This window comes from Engraulis encrasicolus, chromosome 2, assembly GCF_034702125.1.
Source record: "Engraulis encrasicolus isolate BLACKSEA-1 chromosome 2, IST_EnEncr_1.0, whole genome shotgun sequence".
Classification (NCBI taxonomy): Eukaryota; Metazoa; Chordata; class Actinopteri; order Clupeiformes; family Engraulidae; genus Engraulis; species Engraulis encrasicolus.
The window spans coordinates 28,861,638-28,885,354 of record NC_085858.1 but is presented as its reverse complement, the minus strand read 5'-3'; the positions used below and the strand labels follow the sequence as shown (position 1 = coordinate 28,885,354).

General features: G+C 43.1%; 1 protein-coding gene across 2 annotated transcripts; it reads right to left on the bottom strand.

Annotated features, from left to right (window-relative positions):
* Nucleotides 1-308: 308 nt before the first annotated feature.
* Nucleotides 309-23,525, bottom strand: usp31 (ubiquitin specific peptidase 31). 2 transcript variants are annotated; one of them, XM_063185714.1, is made up of 16 exons: nt 22,182-23,525; nt 19,787-19,924; nt 18,312-18,406; nt 17,002-17,094; nt 16,406-16,541; nt 15,693-15,840; nt 11,389-11,584; nt 7,919-8,030; nt 7,496-7,590; nt 7,316-7,393; nt 6,635-6,764; nt 4,484-4,603; nt 3,453-3,672; nt 2,867-3,025; nt 2,162-2,314; nt 309-1,732 (listed from the first exon to the last, which is right to left on the bottom strand). In XM_063185714.1, the coding sequence occupies exons 1-16, from the start codon at nt 22,734-22,736 to the stop codon at nt 399-401; spliced, it is 3,762 nt and encodes a 1,253-aa protein (XP_063041784.1). In that variant the 5' UTR covers nt 22,737-23,525; the 3' UTR covers nt 309-398. The 2 variants fall into 2 exon arrangements, with proteins under 2 accessions (XP_063041784.1, XP_063041794.1); XM_063185724.1 differs by having other exon boundaries at nt 309-1,729.
* Between the last annotated feature and the right edge of the window lie 192 nt (nt 23,526-23,717).

The window sequence follows — 23,717 nt, the reverse complement described above, 5'->3', positions numbered from 1 at the left end:
ATACTTCACTTTGCTATATTAAGACTATATATCAATTTCATCCCTATAGTATCTTCTCATTGGCAATGATCGGTTTCAATGGTAGGCGCTTTTTAACTACATAATCTGTCAAACACTCATAGATAAATATATATATATATATATATAATATATATATCACCTGATACTTGTATATCTCAGGCACAATAAAATTAGCTGCTTTAGAAATAACTGGCATTAAAACATCACTGAGGTGTGTGTGTGTGTGTGTGTGTGTGTGTGTGTGTGTGTGTGTGTGTGTGTGTGTGTGTGTGTGTGTGTGTGTGTGTTGTGTGTGTTGTGTGTGTTGTGTGTTGTGTGTAGTGTTTTCATGATTGCATGCTAGAAGGGTTTCTTAAAAGATTACAGTTTTCTCTTCCTCACGAGGCTTTTTTCCCGCTTAGTGTCTGTTCCATGGTCTCAGTGGAGGCTACGGACTTGACCACAGGTAGAAGAGAGTGCTTGACCGGGTTGGAGACCTTGAGGGACGCTTTCTGTTTCGTACTCATTTTATTGGGCGTGTTCTCCACAGAGTTCCGCACGTCTTTCCGCAAGGAAGGGCTCGAGGAGGACTTCTCGTCATCCGCGGCGCCCCCCTTGGTCTGGGAGGCTTTGGACTTGGCTGTCCTTTCAGAGCTCTTCTTGCTGAGCAGGGTGGTTTTCCCCAAGTCGGCCGAGCGGCGGCTCTCTCTCTGGCGAAGTGCGCTCTTCAGGAAGGACAGGCCCTTGTCTTCTAGTTTGCTGCTGTGGTTGAGGTCTTTAGTGGAGATGCTGGGCGAGCGCAGGCTGGAGACCGAGGAGCTGCTGCTGATGCTCCTCACCGGCTTCCTCTCCAGCCCCACTGCTCTGGGCTTCTCCGTCGGGGGGGAGTTGAGGTGCGCCAGGTCTATGCTGGAAGTCCTTTCGGCAAGCTTCTTCTTGCTGGTGAGGGACACCTTCTCGGACTTGGACGAGCCTTTCTTGACGGAGGAGGCGCGCGACACAGGAGTTTGCGGAGTGGAAGGGGGGTGCACCTTGCACGGGGTACCTTGGGCAGCTGCCTTCTGGGTACTGGAAGACTCGGATTTGGCCTTTGCCGTCTTGCTGGCGTCTTTCTTGGTGTTGCTTACTTTGGCGCTCTTGAGTAGAGAGCTGGAAGACGTTTGAGAGGACGGCTTCAAGCTGGCAGAGGAGCCGTGGTGCTTTTTAGAGCCCTTCTCAAAATCGATTTTGTAGGAGCTCTTCTTAGCACCACTGCTCTCCCCCTTCTGCTTGTCGCCGGAGCCTCCCTTGCGATTCTGTTCTTTCACAGGCTTTGCTTTTTCGCTTTGTTCGCTGGCTAACTGTCCACTGGCGAGGTTCTCCACTTTGGCACTCCTGTAGTAGTCTCCGTCGTCGCCCTTGTTGCCGCTTCCTCCGTCGCTGCCGTAGCTCTCGGCGGTCGCCAGCGGCGCCTTGCTGTTGCCGTGACGATCCTGGCGGCCGTAGCCGCCGAAACAGGACGTGGACACCTTGTCGTCCGACGCGGCCTCGCCAATGCGCTCCAGGGGCGGCGAGGAGCGGGAGTCGAGGGAGAAGCGCGACGGGGAGTTGGACCTCATGTGCAGCTTGGCCGAGAGGGACCAGGAGGGCTTCATGCCGTTCTCGCTGAAGGCCAGGGGGCTGGTTACCGAGGAGCGCGAGGAGATGCTCTGCCTCTGGATGCTCCTCACGAAGGGACGCGTGGAAAAGCCTCCTTAAGACAAACAGTTTGAAAACTCCTGCGTTAACCATTAATGAGCCGGGCATGCACATACAATGACATACAGAACAAGCGCAGTATAACTACAGTACAACATGAGATTACATGCAACCCATTACCTGAGCTGATTGCCACTGATTTGTGGTTTGTTGCCGAGAAAATAATTGTGCGTTAATACCCATGTAAGTATAATGATATTGAGAGCTTGCTTGAGAGCAAATGTTTTATAGTCTAGAGATGTTGACGTTCTGCCAGTATTCATTTTTGTAGTACATAAAATGTCTGTGATGGTAAAGGAGATTCCTAACATTAGCTTTTACAGTCTACATTTAGTAACATGGAGATTCTGGAAATATAGAAACGCTTAGAGAGGAAAAAAGAAGAACAAGAACAACAAAACAAAATTGGAGAGAAGCTTCTAACCGTCATCCTCGCTGCGATCCCCGGGGAACTCGACGGACTCGGCCAGGGAGGCGAGGGAGGTGCGGCGGGAGGACGCCCCCGAGGTCAGACTGGGAGGCCGGCTGCCGGGGAGACGATTCACCCAGTGGTCACACAGGGACGAACTCGTGGAGCCTAAAATAGACCAACATACAGTTGGAAAATAAATGATGAAACATACAGCGCAGACATACAGACCAGTTAATTATTGTCGTTTGTGTCATAAACCCAGTGGTCACACAGGGATGAACTTGTGGAGCCTAAAATAACAAACATTTGTTACATTACAGTTGGAACACTTTGCTGCAATCTTAATGGCAATCGAGTCACACAAGCGTTAAAAGTACTTATTCAGTCTCCAGTCAACCTAAATGATGAAAGTGGAAGTGGAATTATCTCTCAGAGAGAGATTTTCTGCTCCTCCAAACTTTAGTGCGGTAATCGCCCATGAAAGGCAGCAAAGCACATTCAGTAGCGATTTCACTTTTTAATTTTACAACGTGTGCAATACTTGTTTTTATTTCTTTTTTACGGAACATCAAATTTGTCAAGAGACAAAAGATGGAAATTGGCCTCATGGCTATAATATTCTGCATTTCTTCTCAATGTTATATATTAGTACCTTTGTTAAATAAATAAACTTCCAACTTCAGACTTGTGCCAGTGTTGTGAGGCATCATAGCGTACCTGCCACAGAGCTGTTGGCGGACCATGAGGGGATGACGGTCCTGCGTTGGTAGAACAGAATGTAGGCCGTTTGCTGGCACACGTCCTCATCAGCGATGGGCTGGACCTCAGTGTCATCAAAGCAGTACCACTGACCATCTATGGAGTTCTTACAGTAAGCTGGTGGATTGGGGAATGTGGGCAAAAAAGAACAGAAAAAGCAATGCAGAAATTAGAAAATCAAGTTTTAAAATCAGGTTTCTAATGCCTTTTTCAAACATTGGTCTACTAGTTCATGCCTGCATTAAGACTCAACTGTAACAGTGACAGCAACTGTTTTCAGCAAGCATTACATTTCCCAGCCTGGTACGCCTACAGTGCACCCCAAATAACATTCATGTTTCAGTGTTGCTCAATGTCCAGTGTTACTAACACAACATGGGTGAAGCATGCCTAAACACAGTTGTTTATGCTTTTACATTCATGTGAAAGAACAAATGAAAAAAAAACAAACAAACAGATCTTTCCAATCTGAGTAAAGCCTACATCTCAGTATAACCTACCTGTGTAATCTTCCATGTCACCATAGTTACAGAGTATAGCCTACCTGTGTAGTGTCCTCCGTGCATGTTTCCATGGTGATTGCACACGGCGTAGAGGTCGTACAGGTAGTCGTTGGGGTTGTGTCCGTAGGGGCGTCTCCATGGCGACCAGTGTGAGGGCAGGCTCCAGCTGCTCTGGCTCCTCTTCACCATGTGGGGCGCCATGTCCATCCCGAGCAGCGGGAAGCGCACCATGTTCTGCATCTTCACACGACGATCCGCCTCCTGTAGGTTACACACACCCAGGGTTACTACCGCTAATCGTCACGGATACAGCAATTGTGACTGGGTTGGTGGCAATGCGGCAAGGCATCATACCAGAGTTAAGATAATATGCACCATCTTGAACGATCTACTCCTGTATCACGTTTGTGCATCACGACAAATGCATGTTAACTTGTGCTCCACAACACCCTGTGACAGGTTAGGTTTAGCTATAGGTATGGTTTTGGTTAGGATACAATTTTGCCATTTTCCATGAATGTTGTTATTTTTGGCTGAAGTAAAGTGGCAGAAACGTTGCTTTACTGACAGCTTAGGGTTAGGCATGGTTTTGGTCAGGGCACAGCGGAGAATTTTCACGTTTAGCAACAGAAATTCACCATTCAAATTCAGATACGGCGGCAAAACTGTCGTTGAGGACCATGGCTTTCCTTGCAAAAGCGTCGCACCTCAAAGCGTAATGCACTGGCATCGTGAAATACAGTAAATACGCCTTAGCAATGTTGCCAGTCTGGGCAACGAGAACATGAGGATACCTCACCTGTCTGAACCTCTTGAGGTGTAGGATGAGGACGTCATGAGGATACCTCACCTGTCTGAACCTCTTGAGGTGTAGGATGAGGACGTCATGAAGATACCTCACCTGTCTGAACCTCTTGAGGTGTAGGATGAGGACGTCATGAAGATACCTCACCTGTCTGAACCTCTTGAGGTGTAGGATGAGGACGTCCGGTAGGATACCTCACCTGTCTGAACCTCTTGAGGTGTAGGATGAGGACGCCTTAGCAATGAGGACGTCATGAAGATACCTCACCTGTCTGAACCTCTTGAGGTGTAGGATGAGGACGTCCGGTAGGGTCCACAGGCTGAGCTTGATGCGGCCCTGCTGCAGCTGTTTACAGTGGGGGCAGCGCCAGGCATCATCGGAGCCGAGCTACAAATAGAAACACACAAAAAGCTTCGTTTTCACACACAAACGGGAATTGGCATTGCATTTTTTTTTTCAGGTTAATAAAATATGATAAGTAGTAGACAATCTAAAACACTAGGGAAACATATGACTGTTGGTGACGCTCGAGCGAAAGCAGAAGTCTTATTATATTTCAAAGCTTCTAGCTCGATACACCATGCTGACTGCTTGAAAAATGGAATTAGCTGCAGAGGAATGCACAAGGAAGGGGAAGAGAGGCAGGATTCCCAGGGGAGACATGCGGTATCTTATTGTTCCAACGTGTCTCAGTGTTGGGTTTTAAAAGATCCCAGCACAAGCCTCTAGGCGTATTTCTGTGTTGTGCTGTTTTAATGCCAGGTTTAATGAGGAAACAACAAAATCTAACCACAAATTGCACAAAATGCAAAACACTGTCAGCACGAAGAGAATATGAAGCAAATGATTGTTGACTACAGTAGACGCTAGCCATGCCAAGCCAAGCCACTCACCAAGCCCTCATAAGAGAGCCTGGAGAGGCAGCAGCACCAAGTTCCTGTGTGTGTGTGTGTGTGTATGTGTGTGTGTGACTGTGTGTGTGTGTGTGTGTATGTGTGTGTGTGACTGTGTGTGTGTGTGTGTGTGTTAGAGAGAGAGAGAGAGAGGGAGAGAGAGAGACTGCAAATTGCGGCTTCAATAAGAAGAAAGCAAGGCAGCTAGCTAAGTATTGTTCACTGTCTGCGGTTATAGGCAGTTTGCATACCTGGAGAAGGAGCTGCCCCTTGTACGCCGAAGTATGCAGTAGACCAGCATCATTTTTTAGAATGTACAGTATGTAGAAGACACATCATTGCTTATTTAAGATTGTTTGGGGTGCTGTTTTTCCCCCAATAATTATTGGTCCTCCCAAATAAAGCAATCAATTTGTGCGTGTGTGCGTGTGTGCGTGTGTGCGTGTGTGCGCGCGCGTGTGTGTGTATGTGTATGCGTGTGTACAGCAAAGACAATCTGGGTTTCATTTGCCACTGCAGTTCTGGCTGCAGTGCCTGGTGTACACCTCCCGACTTCCCTGCGGTAGCCAGCCAGTCCATTCAGGCTTCATTTCCATCACATTACACGGTGTGCATGCTGGCTTGTGTGGCAAATGACAGGCCATGTAATTGGTTTTAATTACCACGAGACAACCACTGTTATTATAATGGCAGGCTGTGTCCGGGTTCAGGCTTACAGTTCTTCAAGTTCAGGGTGTTGGTTACAGTCCCTGGAGTAGTCTGGGGTAAGGCGTCTTGCTTGGAGGGAGACTTTGTACACATCCCAGGTGCCGTCTTTATATTAGGTGCCAAACAAAAACGTTTTCATCCCTTTACAGGTCTACGTGTATAAAGCATGCATTTGTAGATGCCTTGTTCAAGAGCAGCAAGAACAGGAAATCTGGCATGCAGGACATTTCCCAGTGGGCTGACAGGCCTTAGGGGCCAATGGCATTGTTTTTTTCCCTCTTAGAGACTGACCCACAATTTGGAAGGGATGCAAAGACCTTTTTTATGGGTCCAGTCCAAACCTGGCCATGGATGAATGAAGACTACTGGTCTTCCTACTGGTTGAGATTAATAGCATAATGAAGTGTTTGTGCTGTGATGTGTTTATCCTGTTCCTCTCGAGTGCAGCGCTGGGTGAGGGTATACTAATGGTGGTGTGCTTGTGGTGTTCCATGTTACCTGTTCCTCTTGGTTGCTAATGGTTACGTATGTGTTTGTAGCATTCTATGTTACCTGTTCCTCTTGGTTGCTAATGGTTACGTATGTGTTTGTGGTGTGCCATGTTACCTGTACCTATTGGTTGCTAATGGTTACGCATGTGTTTGTGGTGTGCCATGTCACCTGTTCCTATTGGTTGCTAATGGTTACGTATGTGTTTGTGGCATTTTATGTTACCTGTTCCTCTTGGGTAGTACTGGTTATGTGTCTGTGGTTTTCCATGTTACCATATTCCTGTCGGTTGCTAATGGTGATGTGCTTGTTGTGTGCTATAGGTTACCTGTTCCTCTCGGGTGTAGAGCTGGAAGCACTGGGCCAGGGTGCAGGCCTGCGGGTGGTGGTGCCTCTCCCTCTGCAGGTACACGCTCTCAGCATCAGGAATGTACTCCTCCTCAGTGTGGCCAAACAAACTGGAGGGAAGAATGCAATCGCAAACATAAATAGATGTATTTCACACAGAAAGTAATACATGGATAAGATTAAATAGGTATAATTTCAATAGATCTGTAAAATTGAAAATATTTGGGATAAATAAAAGACAAATTCCTGCTTTAACATACAGTTACAGAGAAAAAACACTTGTACAGATTTACTTGAGTTTAATCATGTTTTAATCATGTTTTGAATGCTGATTCCATTACAGTTATCTGGAGATCATACAACTGAATCACCACCTTACTACTTATCATTACATAAGCGTCCTATAGTGAATTGGATACAGATCCAGAGTCTACAGATGTCTCCAAATGATAGATTACTAGTGTTACATTACAGCAGTGTTTCTCAAAGTGGGGCGTAAGCAAAGGCATCACAGGGGGAGTGTGTGACATGATTTTGGGACCCTCCGAAGGGGGTAATGATGGGAAAAGTTTGAGAACCACTGCATTACAGCATCATAACTATGACACGGTTGCAATTTTTTTCTGCTTTATCACTTTTGTTTGTCGTTATAGAAACGTACTAGTCCTTGGTTTCCTTATCCCACTCCACCACTATCTTCACATGGGGCGGTCCGCCCTGACCGCATGACTTGTACGCCCTGCAAACAAGAGTTAAAGTCATCATTAATCATTATTGCAAAATGGAGTTAAAAGTATACTTTTGTCGTTATGAAATGTAATCTGCTAAGACGACTGCAGACCTCTCGACAGTAGGGTGGCACAACGGCTGCTCCTCTTGTGGCAGTAGATAGGTAATGCCAACCACACCCACAACACGCAGGCTGAAGGGACCGACCTGACAGGAAAACAGGTTTTTAAAATGTTTTTGTTAAGCTTTTTCAACTTTATTTATCAGACAGGACAGTTGAGAGAGGGAGAGGAAATGAGTGGGGAGAGAGAGGGTGGAAGGATCGCCAAAGGACCTTGGGTCGGATTAGAACCCCGGTCACCGGCGTAATGGTATGATGCCTTAGCTCCCCCCAAAACTTCAAAAGGATGATGTGTTCGTACTGTTTGTCTGTGTGTTTTTTATCTGTGTGTGTGTGTGTGTGTGTGTGTGTGTGTGTGTGTGTGTGTGTGTGTGTGCGTGCGTGCGTGCGTGCGTGCGTGCGTGCGTGTGTTACCTGGATGTATACTCCCGGCCTCAGCAGGTGTCTCATCTTTTCCAGGATCTCTCTTTGCAACACGTCCCAGGTCACAGTTCGCTCCATGTACAGGACAAAAGGAAGACCAAACCTGTAAAAAATAAAACCATACGATCATACCATAAAAGGTTGTCAATGCAACCTTGGGTGCACAGAAAAAAACTCTGATGGTTCTTCAAAATTGCACAAACTGGTGACTATTTCAACCTGATTTCGTCAGACAATTGATCATGTTTCGTACAATGAGAAGGTTAGAACTTAAAAGGGGTAGAGAGCACACAACATCAAGTTCAGCAGTTAGGGTGGAACAGCTAATGTATTTTCAATCGGACTCAGGCGAATCAAACCATTCCCTGGGATAACTTATTAATGTTTCATGGCTCTCCTATTCTCAAAACCTCGCAATTTCACACTCCAACATCATCACAAACAAGGCAACAAGCCTCCTTAGGCTTGATAGATAGATAAGATAGATAGATAGATAGATAGATAGATAGATAGATAGATAGATAGATAGATAGATAGATAGATAGATAGATAGATAGATAGATAGATAGATAGATAGATAGATAGATAGATAGATAGATAGATAGATAGATAGATAGATAGATAGATAGCCTTTATTGTGCCCAAAGTTACAGCCAACATGAAGAGATAGAGCATACAAGACAGGCATAGGGGCAACATGGAGTAATACATCACACCAATAAGCAACATTTTCACTTACCCCAAAGCCACAACAACAAAAGTACAAAGTACACACTCTACCACACTAAACTCCAGGTGGGGACTGCCAACAGGCTGGCAGTGTCTAAGCAAACACTCATAATGCCCTACTTACACCTGCCTAGTGCCGAGGGCCTATGGAGCTTGGCCAGCTTCCTGAACTCACCTTCAACAACAAAATATAAACAGCCTGAGCCCATAGAAGGAAGTTGACTCTGAAAACAGGAATATATGATTGCCACCTGGGATCTCAATAACACAACATTAACAAATAAAAACAACAACAACCAACAGATGGAAAAGCAACTGCTGGAACAGTCTCAGTAAACTAGGATCTGCATGTACACAAAATGACGGGTAGTGTCCTCTTCAAATTGACTTGAGGAGATATGGAATTCTGTTTTTGATTCAGGATGAGTGACAAGATAATGTCAGTTTATTGGCCATTTAATCGGTTAATGATAAACACAAGTATGCAATGTGTCAATGTCACTCTAGGGGTAAATACTGTAAGTGTTGATCAGTGTGGGTTAATGGATGTAATGACAACACCAGTCACTCATAATTTTGAGAGAAATCAAAGAAAGGTAAGAAAGAGGAGGGGGAGGATTAAGAACAAGCTGGTTACTAGCTAGAAAAGGCAAGATTAAGAAAGTAAAGAAAACTACTTAGTGGGTGAAAGAGGCAAAGGAGTTTGCTTTATTCACACCGCTGTGATGTAATGTGAGTGGATTAATGTGCCGTTGTTGCAACATACCTGCACTGACAGGAGACGGCCTGTAGAGGGACACAGTGCATTGCCATACCATCAACCCTCTTCGGAGACATGCGTAGCCCCAACAGTTTTACCAGACATTGCGTGAGTTAAAATGCTTTTGTATATGTAACCAGGGTAAGATAATTAATACCTCTACAGTATAGATGAATGTGTAGTGACTTCAATTCAATCTGTTGGTGTCTGTGTGATTGCAGTGTGGTGAGAATGTAGTAGTCTTTGTGTCAAAGCACAGAGATACTGGATATACATTTGCTGTAACCGCCATACAGCCGATCTTGGTGTCAGTATGATTACAGTATCACGGGAGTGTAGCGATAAGTATAGAGGCGGCCTTGATGACAGTATGATGAGTGTGTGCTGTACAAGCGTGTAGTCACCACTATTACATTGCTGTGGGTGTAGTTGTATAGGAACCACAATATCATCTACCTTGGTGATACAGTGAACACAGTGTTGTTAGTGTGACCTCCATACAGTGTTATGAGTATGTAGTAACTATGAGAATGTAGTGACTACAATCACCTGCCTTGGTGATAGTAAAATCGGAGTATTATGACAGTTGCCTGTTGCAACCACTTGACTATACCGTCTGCTTTGATGTTCAGTATAATAGGATCATTATTAGTTACAGTAACCACAATACCGTCTACCTTACATACTGTATGATTACAGCATTACCCCCCCCCCCCCTTGCAATAATAGAACCCGGAAACAATGGACCAATGGAACCTCTCTCTCTCTCTCTACTCTCTCTGATATAACTTTGTTGTAACTGCTTCTCTGTCTGCCTAGGTGTCAGGTGAGTGTATAAGTGACCACTATCCTTGGCGCCTCTGTGAGGACAGTATTATGAGGGTGTGGTAACAGCAATACTACCTCCCTTGATGACAGTATGATTATAGTATTATGTATAGTAAAGTACAGTACAGTACAGTACAGTACAGTATAGTATTATAAGCAGGGGTGAAAGCAGTTTTGGTTTCTTACCGGTGCTACCCCCCACCACCACCACCCGCAAACAAACAAAATAAACATGAGCATTACATATCTATAATCACTGCCTGACTATTTCGGGTGTCTCTTCATAGGAGGACACTAGTCTCAAATGGCATTGTGTGGTTTTATGTATTTTCTATTGAAACAGCAGACCTTCATTTTTCAAATGTGGGATTTTGGACAGCAACAGCAGACCTTACTTTTTTCAAATGTGGGATTTTGGACAGCATTAAGCCTATACTCTTACAGGTACCGCACACCATCTGTAAATGTTATACTGGTGTTGCGCACCTGCGCACCCATCTACTTTCACCACTGATTATAAGAGTGTAATAAGTAACCACTATACCGTCTGCCTTGGCGTTCGTGTGAGAACAGTGTTATGAGTGAGTAGTCAGTAGCCACTATACCGTCTGCCTTGGTGTCTGTGTGAGAACAGGACAGTGTTATGACTCTATGAGTGAGTAGTCAGTAACCACTATACCGTCTGCCTTGGTGTCTGTGTGAGAACAGGACAGTGTTATGACTCTATGAGTGAGTAGTCAGTAACCACTATACCGTCTGCTTTGGTGTCTGTGTGAGAACAGTATTATGAGTGAGTAGGTAGTAGCCACTATACCGTCTGCCTTGGTGTCTGTGTGAGGACAGGACAGTGTTATGAGTGAGTAGTCAGTGAGCACCATACCATCTGCTTTGGTGTCTGTGTGAGGACAGGACAGTGTTATGAGTGAGTAGTCAGTGAGCACCATACCGTCTGCCTTGGTGTCTGTGTGAGGACAGGACAGTGTTATGAGTGAGTAGTCAGTGAGCACCATACCATCTGCTTTGGTGTCTGTGTGAGGACAGGACAGTGTTATGAGTGAGTAGTCAGTGAGCACCATACCGTCTGCCTTGGTGTCTGTGTGAGGACAGGACAGTGTTATGAGTGAGTAGTCAGTGAGCACTATACCGTCTGCCTTGGTGTCCGGTGCAGGCTCGGTTGCAGATGAGCAGGATCATCTTCTCGGTGGCGGCTGTGTTGGCGCTGGGGGATGCGGAGGAGGAGGAGGAGTTGTTGCCTGCTCCCTGCATGAAGGAGGGGCTTCGGGAGCTGTCCTGGCCACTGTGCTTCAGATTGCTCTGGTTCAAATTCGCCAATAGGCTTCCTGTGGGGTTACATGGGGTGACATCATCACAAAATACCATACTAGACTCTATGGAAACTACACATTAGTATATAAAAAAGGCAAATGTGTGTCATGAGGTAACATGAACACAACGGCCACATATTCCAAAAGACCTGGCTTGACCTGTCCAAATAGGGAAATTGGACAGGTAACACCAGGTATTTTAGAATGTGTGGAACTGGATTCTAGCTTCTGAATCCAGGTTGCCCATCACTGCACAATACTAGACTTGAAACTGAAATGAAACTACCTATTTCCCTAAAAAGGCACAAGTGCTGTCACTTTAAATTAAAAATGTTAGACGCATTCACTGAAAATTCAACTGCACGTCCATAGCTGTATTAAATTCACACCAATAAATAATGCTCTGCAATTCACTTTTGAATTACAACAGAATTGTGTTAACAGGTGTTTTGTTTCTGAGAGAAGAAGACAGAAAAACACAAGATGTGGCCAGAATCAGCAGTGAGCATTCAATGATTTTCCTTTTTTTAAAAGAAATAAATAACTTCTTTAATAAATAATTCAGTGTTGTGATGAGCCCCCGAAGCTGTACTGAAGGCGGTCGATAAGTTCATGACTGGACATGTTTTGATGGAGTAGCGCAGCAGCAACCGGTGGTTAAATTGACTTGAGGAGGGGGGAGCCTCTTCACTCACAGTAGTAGTCGATGATGATGAGACATCTCACTCCACTGCATTACTATAAATACTTTAGAAGGGGGGGAATACCGAGCTCTGGAGAGCTACAAACCAATTTAATCTCTGACAGCAACAGCTCTCCTCAGGATTTTTCTGAGACGAGGCAGATTGGAGGTGAGACATATTGGATACACAACAATCACTCAAGGACTTGCCCTGAGACTGAGACAGATGGATGATGTCTGTACCAGTAGCTGGAGCAAATGGTCAGACAGATTTGACTTTTTGAGAATCGACGAGAGACTTGTGTCTCTTGAATTTCTGCTGATAGGTATGGTGGCGGGCTATAGAGAATAGCTGATCATTTCCACAGTTAGAAGACAGGTCACTGAGTGAAGTTATATGCAGGGAACACTACAATTTTATACAGAATATTGGCAGTATTCGGCTTGTGTACACCAGTCACAAAAACCCATTATACATTCCGAATGTGGCTGTACTCCAGGAACATTCCAGTAGCATAATCCACAAATGTAAACGGAAAAGTCTGGAACTTGTTTTAAACCCTAATATTGGCAATATTCAGTTTGAAACCGAAACACTCCCTGCATGTAAGTGCAGCCATAGACAGGCTTCCCTTGACCTACACTGGGAGGCATAAGATCAAGAGCATTAAACAGGTGGAGGAAGGAGGCCTTGGAGTTGGTGCTACAAGCAACACCACACATAAGGCATCTAAGGGGGAAAGGAGCTAAAGGCAGATTCACTGAAGAGACTGATAAGTGGAGGGGACAGCACAAGGTGCCAGACACTCCAGATAGGTTTGGGTTAAGGATTTTAGACCTGAAAGTGTCTGTACTTGCCTGGGGTGGCATTGCCAATTAAATTGTTCCACCGACTCTCTGTGGTTTGTAATCAATTGTCTCTCTATATTATTTTGGGACTTCAGTGGAAAATAGGTGGCTAGAATGCAAAAAGTAAAGAATAAGGAATGCCAAGCTGGCCGAAGCAGAGGGACAGAACAGTACTGCTACTACTGTAAGCAACTTCACTGCCCAGTGCCCACTCTGAGGTCTAAAGGACAGGAGGAGGACACACAGGTTTCAGTGTCAGTCACAGTGCCAATGCACTTACTTCCTTGGTGTTCCTGCTGGTATGGGAGTGTTTAGTATGCTGCCTGTGCAAGGGGGGAACAGAAACAGTGACTGTGATTGGATGTGACAGTGAGGACTGGCAAGGATCTGGCCACTCAGAGTGCAGTACACTGAACGGAGGCGGTTACCTCACAAGGAGAGAGGTTGAATTTTATACCAGCCTTTTGATACAGTCAGCCCACAAGCATGGGAATGTTCTCATTCATCCAGATTGTTTGAGTCAAAAGGGCTTAACTGTTAAGAACTCGATTTAAAAAAAAAAAAATTGCAGATATGTCATCTCTTGGGCTAAGTGCCTTTCTTCCGTTCTGGGTTGGTGTTTGGAGTTGGACTCTAGGAGTCGTATCTGTGGAGAGTGGAGGTGAAACTTTAAGCCTCGTCCCTCCTTAGATGACAAAGGGGATTCCCTTGTCTCTGTGACACCAGACCAAAGCCAGCCCACAACCACCACCATGACTCAAACAATGTGGCCTGTCCATATGGACATGGGCATCCTCACCAACTGAAAAACAGGCATTTTGCTAACAAACTCAACTAAGGGGATACTATCTAGTAAGTAGTTCCTGATATCATACCTACGTTTATTACTTCTTTCACTTTTAAAGGGACACTGTGCAGGAAATGGTCAAAAAAGGTACTGCAACTATGCTACTCATTGAAACTGGGCCGCCTATTGCCAAATTTGATCTTTACATGAAAGTTTACTAAGTAATAAAGAAATATTTTCTAGTGTGGTCCAAGTACAGTCATTTTTGCAGCTAAAATGGCTATTTTTGGAAATTCAAAATGGCGGACCATGGAGAAGATCCCCTTTTCATGTATGAAAAGTGCAATTTTTCCAGTCATAGTGAATACTTAGAATTTGATGGTGGTGGTAAGTATTCATGAAAAAGGCAACATTAGTGAATGGGCAGCATGAATTCTGAAAATAAACAACTACAAATCTCACACAGTGTCCCTTTAACATAGCATTATGTTTATTAGAGGTTGTCTGGGATTACCTGAACAGTACAATGAAATAATTTCAGAGCTGCAAGGCTAATTAATATGTGTGGTTGTGTCGTGGCAATCAACAGATGACAGGTTGTCAAACAACCCAAGAACATGGAGTTGTGTTTGTAGGAGTGGGACTAAGAGGTGTGTTGGTTTGAGTGGGAATTAACAGGAGTGTGATTAAGATATTAGTCACTGCTAGCCTTAGATGCTATGAACACATGAAGAGTTCAGATGCAAAACCCCCAAAAGTGCCATTTCAGAAAATAATCTTAATTCATTTTTATTTAATACAAAGCTATCAAAATTGCACATTTTTTTATTTTAGTTAAGTAATATAACTAATTATATGTATTATCAAGTACATGAACGTAAACCAAACCAACAACGGGGTTCTCTAAAAATATAGAAGTGCAGGTCTTCAGAAATGGAGTTAGGGTTTTTTTTTTTTTTTTTTAACTCTTCACATGCACTCATAAAAGTGTGTATTATGTAGTTACACACAATAATCACACAAAGGTTTAGCAATGGTTTGTCACTGCATGCCAGAGTACATCAGAATACTGTACAGCAGGTCACTATGTAATAAAGAATAAATGAAGGTGGTGGTGGCCAATGCCTTTGTCTTTTGGAGCGTTTTGCTCAGTGCGTAATTCCAATTAAGTAATGCAGGACAACTATACTGTACAATATTCATACTGTGACAAACATTTGTGTACTAAAGTTTCTAACTACGTAATATCCAAATGTATTAAGTTCATTATGTCTAACTGTTTAACATGTCAGGTAAAAGATAAAAACTTTTACATGTCTTAAGGCAAAAGAAATTCCAAAGTGTTTACGTAATATCCAAATGTGTATGCTCTTGTTCGTAATATCACAGCAGTGACTAATATCCAAATCACACTCCTGTAAGGAAGTTTTATTCCCGCTCCTACAAACACACCTTTTAGTCCCACTACAAAACATCATTCTGTGTTCTTTGGTTGTTTGACGACTTGTAATCTAGAGAATGCCATGACACACACACATGTTAAGTAGACTTGCAGTTATAGTGACGTTGAGAGTTTGAAATGATATTACTTTACTTTACTGTACTGTTCAGCGACTCCCAGAAAATCTGTCTAAACTTAGTGCTATACGACGTTAAAAGTGAAAGAAGTGTTCAAAGGAATTACAATATCACATACACACAGGATTAGTAAGTAGTTATAAACATGAATTACACAAATGTTTGCCAATGGATTGATCAGAATATTCCACAGTACGTCACCATGTGGTGAAAGCAAATGGCCTCACCCTGTTTGCTCTGGAGGTTTTCCAATCGAAACGCTTCTGGGGTCTCAAAGGCAAACACCGAGTCGCTCTCCTGGATGATGTCAAGGTCGTCTTCGTCATCACAGAAGGAACGGTGGAAACCGTCGTAATACATTTCCGTCAACACAAACTGGATGACAATCACAAGAAAACAACAGTCAATGCCAACTGGACACGGCAGTACAGTACATGTCAAGAAAATGAATTAAATACCGGTATGATTTTGAATTATAAACATGACAAATGCATAATAATTGTGTGACTGCACTGTGCCTTGTTGCCTTGGCAAACAAAAAAAAACCCATATTTCCGTTTGTAGACACAAGTATAGAGCTTTACTGTAGATTTTGTTATTATGTTGCATTTCTATTGAGGTTGATGAATCTGACAGAATACTTTTATTTAATGAGCGGCATTATTGATGTAATTGTGTTGTGTCCATGGAAAGATGTGTGCAGACAGGTGTATCTGAGGATTCTGGTATTGTTATTTTTGGCCTGCCACCACCCACCCTCATCGACAGATAACTTCTATTTTTAACCGAAGTTAAATTTTTTATTTGTGTGGAGTCAGGTTTATCTGATAGTGCTGGCCATTGACATTGACACACACAGACGTACACCACACATGCACGCACGTACGCACGCATGCACGCACGTACGCACGCATGCACAAACACACACACACACACACACCTGATCAGAGGAGATGCGCGTCTCCTGAGACACAGCCTGTCTGAGTCGGGACACGGTGCTGTGGAGTGGCACAGCCACCCCGATCCTCATACAGTGCGAGTACTTTCCCTGGTACACCACGGTCACATACAGAGGCCTGGTGAGGACAAAAAGCAAAGCAAACACCCATAAGGGACAACGTGTGAAAGTGCCTATGTGCAGTCATGTATGAATCTGTCTGTTAAGAAATAATTATGCATGAGTAACATCAGTACAGGTCTATCCAGTTCGCAAATCATAGTGTCCCTATGTACAGCCAGTATCCAGGCGCAGATGATGCGCAGTCATGAGTAATAATATAAAAAACAGGGTAAATCCTTGCACACTGGTCGATTTTGATTCACTGAAATGGTCAGTTTATAATGGTGAACAACGCATTTCACTGCCGCTTCATCAGGCCTATACAATCCATATTACACAAATGGTGTTGATTGGAAACAAGAGAATATTTCTATGGTTCTGGTGTAGGCCCTATACAGTAATAGCCAGTAATAGGAATAGCAAATGATATGCACATGCATGGATCAAATATGTTATTCTGGTGTCTATATACTCACCTGGTGTGTGGTAGAGGAATAGGCAATGAGATGCACATGAATGGATCAAAAGTGTTGCTCTGCTTCTGGCAGTGAGGACAGGTAAGTGAAGACCTGGCAGGGAGGAGATATGGACGTTTTTTTTATCAGAGTGCGCTTAACTCCAAACTGTTTTTACAAAAAGTCTTGTGAGTGAACAGATTTGTACATTTCTTGTAGAAAAGACACACTCTTGGCTGGCATTCTTGTTTTTTATTTTATTTTAGTGTGTTAGTATTGCAGACAGATGTTTTAGAAGGCTTAGGCTGAAACGTCTGTCTGTCATGCTAACCCACTAAAATAAAAAACGAGAATTACAGTTGAGATTGAGGCTTTTCTACAAGCAGGTAGAATACAGGAGATACACGAGGCCAGTTAACCATAATGATGACTAACTCCACAAAACACTGGAGATGCCAACAAATAACTTTGGATGGTGAATGGGTAATATCACAAGGACATAGTCCCCAAAAGGTAGCAGCAAAGCAAAACTATCCTCCACTGACTGACACTCTCCTCTACCCTTTTAACAGTTTTAAGCCTTTCTTAACGTTTTTGTTGCTCAGCTTCTCTACAGCTCACCTCCCTTTGGGATAAATAAAAGTACTCCATTACTGTTTGTTTATGGCCTCTTCTGTAAGTCTCTATAATCAAAAGCATCTGCTAAGTGTATTGTAATGTGGCAAGTATCAATCTGGTACTGGTCAAACGGGTGTGATAAGTTTTGTCTGCAGCTGGGAACGACATTTACTGGGAAGTGGGAATGGGAACAGGCTGCACTTACTAACAAGCCTGAACAGGCCCTAAAGCCGCTGGCAGAACAGCATCCGCACTCAACTTTAACAGCAACGAACAAGGCCCCACAGGCTTAATGCCCGAGTCTTTTGAGGTACAATATGTTTTAGGACTGCATTTTTTTCAGTAGCCTACTATTTATTACTGACACTTATTTTCTGTCGAAAGAATGGTGCTATATTATACACACATACGCACACGTATGGCTAATTTTCCAAAACAATCATGCCAACACAATCAAATAATAATCATATATAATTATGAATATCCTAATACTATCAAATAAATGACCGAATCAGTTTATGTACTGTAATTGCCAGAATCTAAATTGAAATAATTAACCTTTCCACTGTGGGGCAGCACCGAGACAGTAAGTCCACATAAAGAACACTATGCACTTTACTGAAAGCATCAATACAATGGAGGATTAGAAACACCTTCCGCACAACAGAAAACATTGAGCCCAGCGGCAGGCTGTGAAAGCCACAACAACATACCGGTACTGGGCCTGAAAGAGCTCCTGTACAAAAGAGCCCGTTGACAGGGAGGGGGATGGCCCCTCGACTGTGTCGTCGTGTTCTTCTACTGGAGGCTGCAGAACATGTAAAAAAAAAAAAAACCCACATGTGAAAACCAATGCATACCTCATCCCACTTACACACTTGCTGTAGGGAAACGATGGAATCAGTGTTAGAGACAGAAAATATGGCCAAGCCATTGACTTAGTTACAGAGAAAGAAAATGCTGCCTCCAGTTGAGGGTAGAAAGTGGCTTTTTTCTGGCCTTCCCTTGGTAGTCCAAGACCATTTGTAATTTCAACTGTATAAATAATTACATATCAAATATAGAGGTATGGTGAGGTGTTGTGGCACACTGTGTGGAGCACTAGTACAGTACACATGTACAGCACAGGCCAAAAGTGTGGACTCACCTTCTGATTTCTGCATTCTCTTTATTTTTGTGGATTTTCATTGTGTATTTTCATGCAGGGCATCAAAACTGTGCTTGAACACATGGATAATATCGTGCTTACCAAAAAATATAATTCTAGCTGTTGTCCAACAGCAATGTCAGCTGTCTATCTACCTGACGTCAACACGGCACAACTGATGGCCCCACACATTTCAATAAGCTTATTTTTGTCTATTTTCAAATAAAAAGGCCCAGTCAGTCATGTCAATCCTAATTGAACATTTAAGTCCTCCAATAACTCACTAGAATTGTAGAACTAGAATTTTGAGACCTAAAACCTAGTTTTAAACACTTGCCAATACAAGCATGATTTTGCAGACATTTTCTTGATCTGATATTGAGTCATAGCCAGTTACTTGGAGAGGTCAAACCTGTGTTGGGGGGAATCTGTGGCAAGGTTTTTCACTTTTACTTTTACTTTTTGTATCACTGATTCACCTAGATAACCAGCTATGCTGACCAAGTGACCCATTATCACATCAAGAAAATCTCTCTTGTATTGCTTGTATCAATTAAAATTGACTCGACTGACTGGGTATTTTTACTTGAAAGTAGACAGAAAAATAAGCTTGTTGAAACATGAGGGGCCCTCAGTTTTGCTGTGTTGACGTCACTGTTTGTCATATTTTTATATTTTTTTAATAATTGTTTTTATTTTTTATATATTTCATTTTTTTGTTACGCACAAAATTATACATGTGTTCATTCACAGTTTTGATGCCCTCCTTGAAAATGTACTAAGTTCTGTAAATAGCCACAAAAATAAGGAGAATGAATTAAATGAGAAGCCGGTGAGTCCACACTTTTGGCCTGTACTGTATTTGGGGAGTGGGGACCCAGGTTCGAGTCCTGCCTAAGTCATTTCACAGCCCCGCCCCATCTCTCTCTCCCATGACTTCCATTTAGCATCTTTATTATCCTATCACAATAAAGGCAATAAAAAACCCAAAATATACATTAAAAAAGCCATTGAGGTACTGTGTATAGAGATTGGCTGTACCTTGATGGGAGGGCCACTGTTGGGCTGAGCAGTGTTGTTGAGGTCCTCGTGCACTCGGTCCAGAAGCCACAGTAGGAACTCCTGAGCATCGTGCTGGGCACTGCCCCGGTACTGCATGGCATTCCTGGACACCGCATTCTGCCAAGGGGGGAGGGAAATCAGTTGTTACAATGACAAGAACAACAAAAACAACAACACTGATAAAACAACAACAGCTTGGTACTGCACCTGTACCCAGGGCCAGATTAATGCACAGGCTAGATATGGCTGCAACCCAGAGGGTGCCCACCTGCCAGGGGGGCCCTGACTGGTCGAAAGTGGGGGAAAAATTAATCTTAAGGCACTGGGTGCAGTGTAAAAAAACAAGTCCATTGTGTGTAGGAAGTAAAGCACAGGTACGCTCCATTAACTTACAAAGTCAAGGCTGCATTTTACAAATTCAATTTTAGGTAAATTTGAAGTAATGTGTGCAATAAAAACATTCACGTTGAGGAAATCTAATAAAGCTAATGGGATGCAAGTCATGCATGCAATAAGCATGTATTGGATTACAGTGCAGAGCTCCCTACAGCAGCATGGCAAGACAGACTTACTCTTGGGTTAATGGTGTGAGTGTCAATTTGACTTTGTTGATCAGGTAGTGAACTAGAAAAAGACCCTGCCAAAACATCTCAGATTTGTCTGAATGTGGTAACACTATCTACAAACTCACTCACAAAAATTATGGCATTATTATAGGACCTAATGAAGAAGTGTTTCCCACAGAACTTTCAGTATTCAAGGTGAGGGGGTAGCCAGTATCAGAGACATGACTATCATTTTTGGAAAGGCTATGTTGTGTTGTAGCGTTTATATGAAATAAGTGTACGACATGAAACACCATAAAACTGCATTTTTTTAAGAGACGCAACATTAGAAATGACATTCCCAACACAATATCTTTTCAGGGCATCTAGTCTAGGTGCTGTTGTCAAGGTGCCCACCTTAATGGATTGCTGGGGGAAACCGTCTGAAGAATGAATCTCAGGTGCAGGTTACACATGTGGATAGTTTCTTTTAAAATTGTATCCGCTTACATGTAAACACGGCGTGTGGATAAAAATAAAAAAGCCATTGCGTTTTGGCCCCCTAAATGGGATATCTTTAATACAGCAGTTTAGAAATGCACATTCTAAAACTCTGTGCAAACAAGAAGCCAAAACCAATGTGTTAAACAGCTTCTAAACTGCCTTGGGCTACTATGGTTCACGTGTCATGAACAAAACTGCAGCTCCCTGGCTGGGATAAAAAGTTTGCCCTTTTATGGCAGAGGAGACATAGCTTGACTAACAAAAATAACAATCAGCTACATTTAAAGGATACTGTTAAACAGCTGAGGTTTGTAATGAAGAAGTGCTCTGACCAATTATTACCCAAGCATGCCCTGGACAGTTCATGATTATAGGCCCTACCTCTTTTTCAAAACTGCCTAAGGTAGGCCACAAATATTAGCCTCTATTTTGCAACCTGATAATGACCAATAAAATGAGGAGGCATTCCTTGACATAACTGACATACTGTGCTAAGAAGAAACACAACAATTTCAAAGCGAGTTGTCAAATGCATCTGACCTGACCTCTGTGATGTAAGCACCATGTGTGAACAGCAACCCCCTTCGTTTGATCAATAGCTGCAATAATATCTTTATACAGAGGTCATGCAATGGCAACAAATGGCTACTGTGTGCCTGCCCTCTACACACTCTTCAGTCGATATTTTTCTTATTTTACACATTTGAGCATAACAATGTGTTGTCGGCTCATTTCTACAAAAGTTTTCAAGAATGCAACACTGTAAAAGAAACATTCTATCAATAGAAGGCCTAACAGCTGTATCTTAGAACTGCTTCATGTAAAATGCTGATATTTGGCATGCAGTCCAGATAATCCAATTAAACAATTTCCTATTCAATTTAATCAAGTTTAAATCAGCAATTGCTAATGCAATGTTGGTGAGTCTTTATCATCAGCATTTATCTAAGTACCCCCATCCCACCTACTTCAAAAATGCTAGGAGGTGCTGCTTTTACCTTGATGCATATCGGCCACATGCTATATCCCTAATTTATAAATTATTCAGTAGGCAAACAAATTTATTTTGGGGTGATTTTGGCAGACATTGTTCCTTTTGTCCACTACATTAATTGTAGCTTCACTTGTCTGGAATTATGTTTTAAAATATCAGGCCCAAAAACATAGGCATAAGGTAGTAGTGGCATCCTTCACCTCATCCTTGAGAATAGCCTAGATTTGTCATCCTTTTGTGACACATTTAGTACTAGCGGTAGCGTGATTATGTTTTTGCATTAGGGCACTTAAAATAGATGCATAGGGATATGCACAACTCGTGAACTTACTTTGAACGCACGACTGTGCTGGGGCGTGTATTCAAATGTCCACAGGGCTCGCACCAATCCAGACAGCTGCTGTGTCACCTCGCATCTGTCCTGAGAACTTTTCCTCTGCATGAGAACGCCATTTGTCTTCGGCTTGTCGACTTGTCCATCTGATTCATCTCCGCGGTACTGTTCCAAGGCCAGGTACTCAGCGAAGAGTTCAGTGTTGCTGAGGCACTGCAGAATAGCGTTCATAAAGCAGGTGTTCCCATGGTTCTTTAGGCCAGACACACCTGGAACTTTGTCCTGGCCAGGGAAACATCCACTGTCGCTGTAGTCCCAAGCAATCGACCCCTTATCCTCTGTTTTATACGAGGCGAATCCTCCATCATCCTTTTCTCCTTCTGGAGGTTGTAGCTCCGAGCCAAAATGAGATAGTGTTGTAAGGGTTTTTAAAAGTCTGCTCATAAAACTGCCCACCGAGCGGGTAGAACCTCGTCGGAAAAGCTTCTTGCTGAAGCCCGACTTCTTGTCTTTGCTTGACACTTTACTGAACATGATTCCGCGTAAGGTCATCAAGTCAATTCTGTATCATTCGAGCGACACACCCAAGAAGGTCGCGCATATGGTGATACAGCTAAATGAACCTGTCACCCGTCAAAGGCGACAGAATGAATATTGCCATTGCCATCATCCAGCTGTGCTGACATTTTAAGAAACTGACTATTATCGCATGACTACAGTCTGCTAGCGTCACTAGCGCGCTAGCGTGTTTACAGTATGGCTGAACAACAGTCGGAAAGCGCTACAGTTTTCCAGTTTGCATTAGGATTCATGGAAGACTTAAGGTTATTGGTAATTAACAATTCATTTAACGGGTTTTACGTATCTGACTGACCTGGACAATATATGTCAGTGAGCTATTAGGCCCCAATAACATTCACTATTACATTTTTTACAGTGACCTATAGAGTTCATGACATAAAGTCATACACAGAAACAACTTCTGAGTCTGTAGTAGAGAAATTGTGCAAACGTATCAAGTACACTTGATGCATTTCAGACATTTGTCTGTAATAGGTTTCGCTACTGTAACTAGGCTACTGATGGTAACCGCAGCTAGCAAACATTAGCTTTACCATGCCTAATCGCTCCACCCCTAGCTGGACAGCGTTGCCTTTACCTGTCGAAAAATCATTGTGTCTTTACTTCAGAACATCAATCTCCCATGTTGGTATTTTTCGATATCCGAATCCAAGTCTTGTTTGTTTGCCAGTGTCATAGACTTTGAAATGCTGCCTGGCCATTATACGCGAGTTTCGTCATCATGAAACAGCATAGCTATTCTTGGTGTTTATGGAGACACCCCAGAGGATGTGGAGTGTACTGCAAGTCTGCATGGTTGACGATGATGCGGTGGGTGAACCCAATGACTGTAAACAGCATGGTAAACAGTTTTTGGGATGAACCCAACACTTCCATAGAAGTTGAACATGGGTGTACATCTCTGTTATTCTACTCTCTGCTACTACTGTATTTCTTTTGACTATTACTATG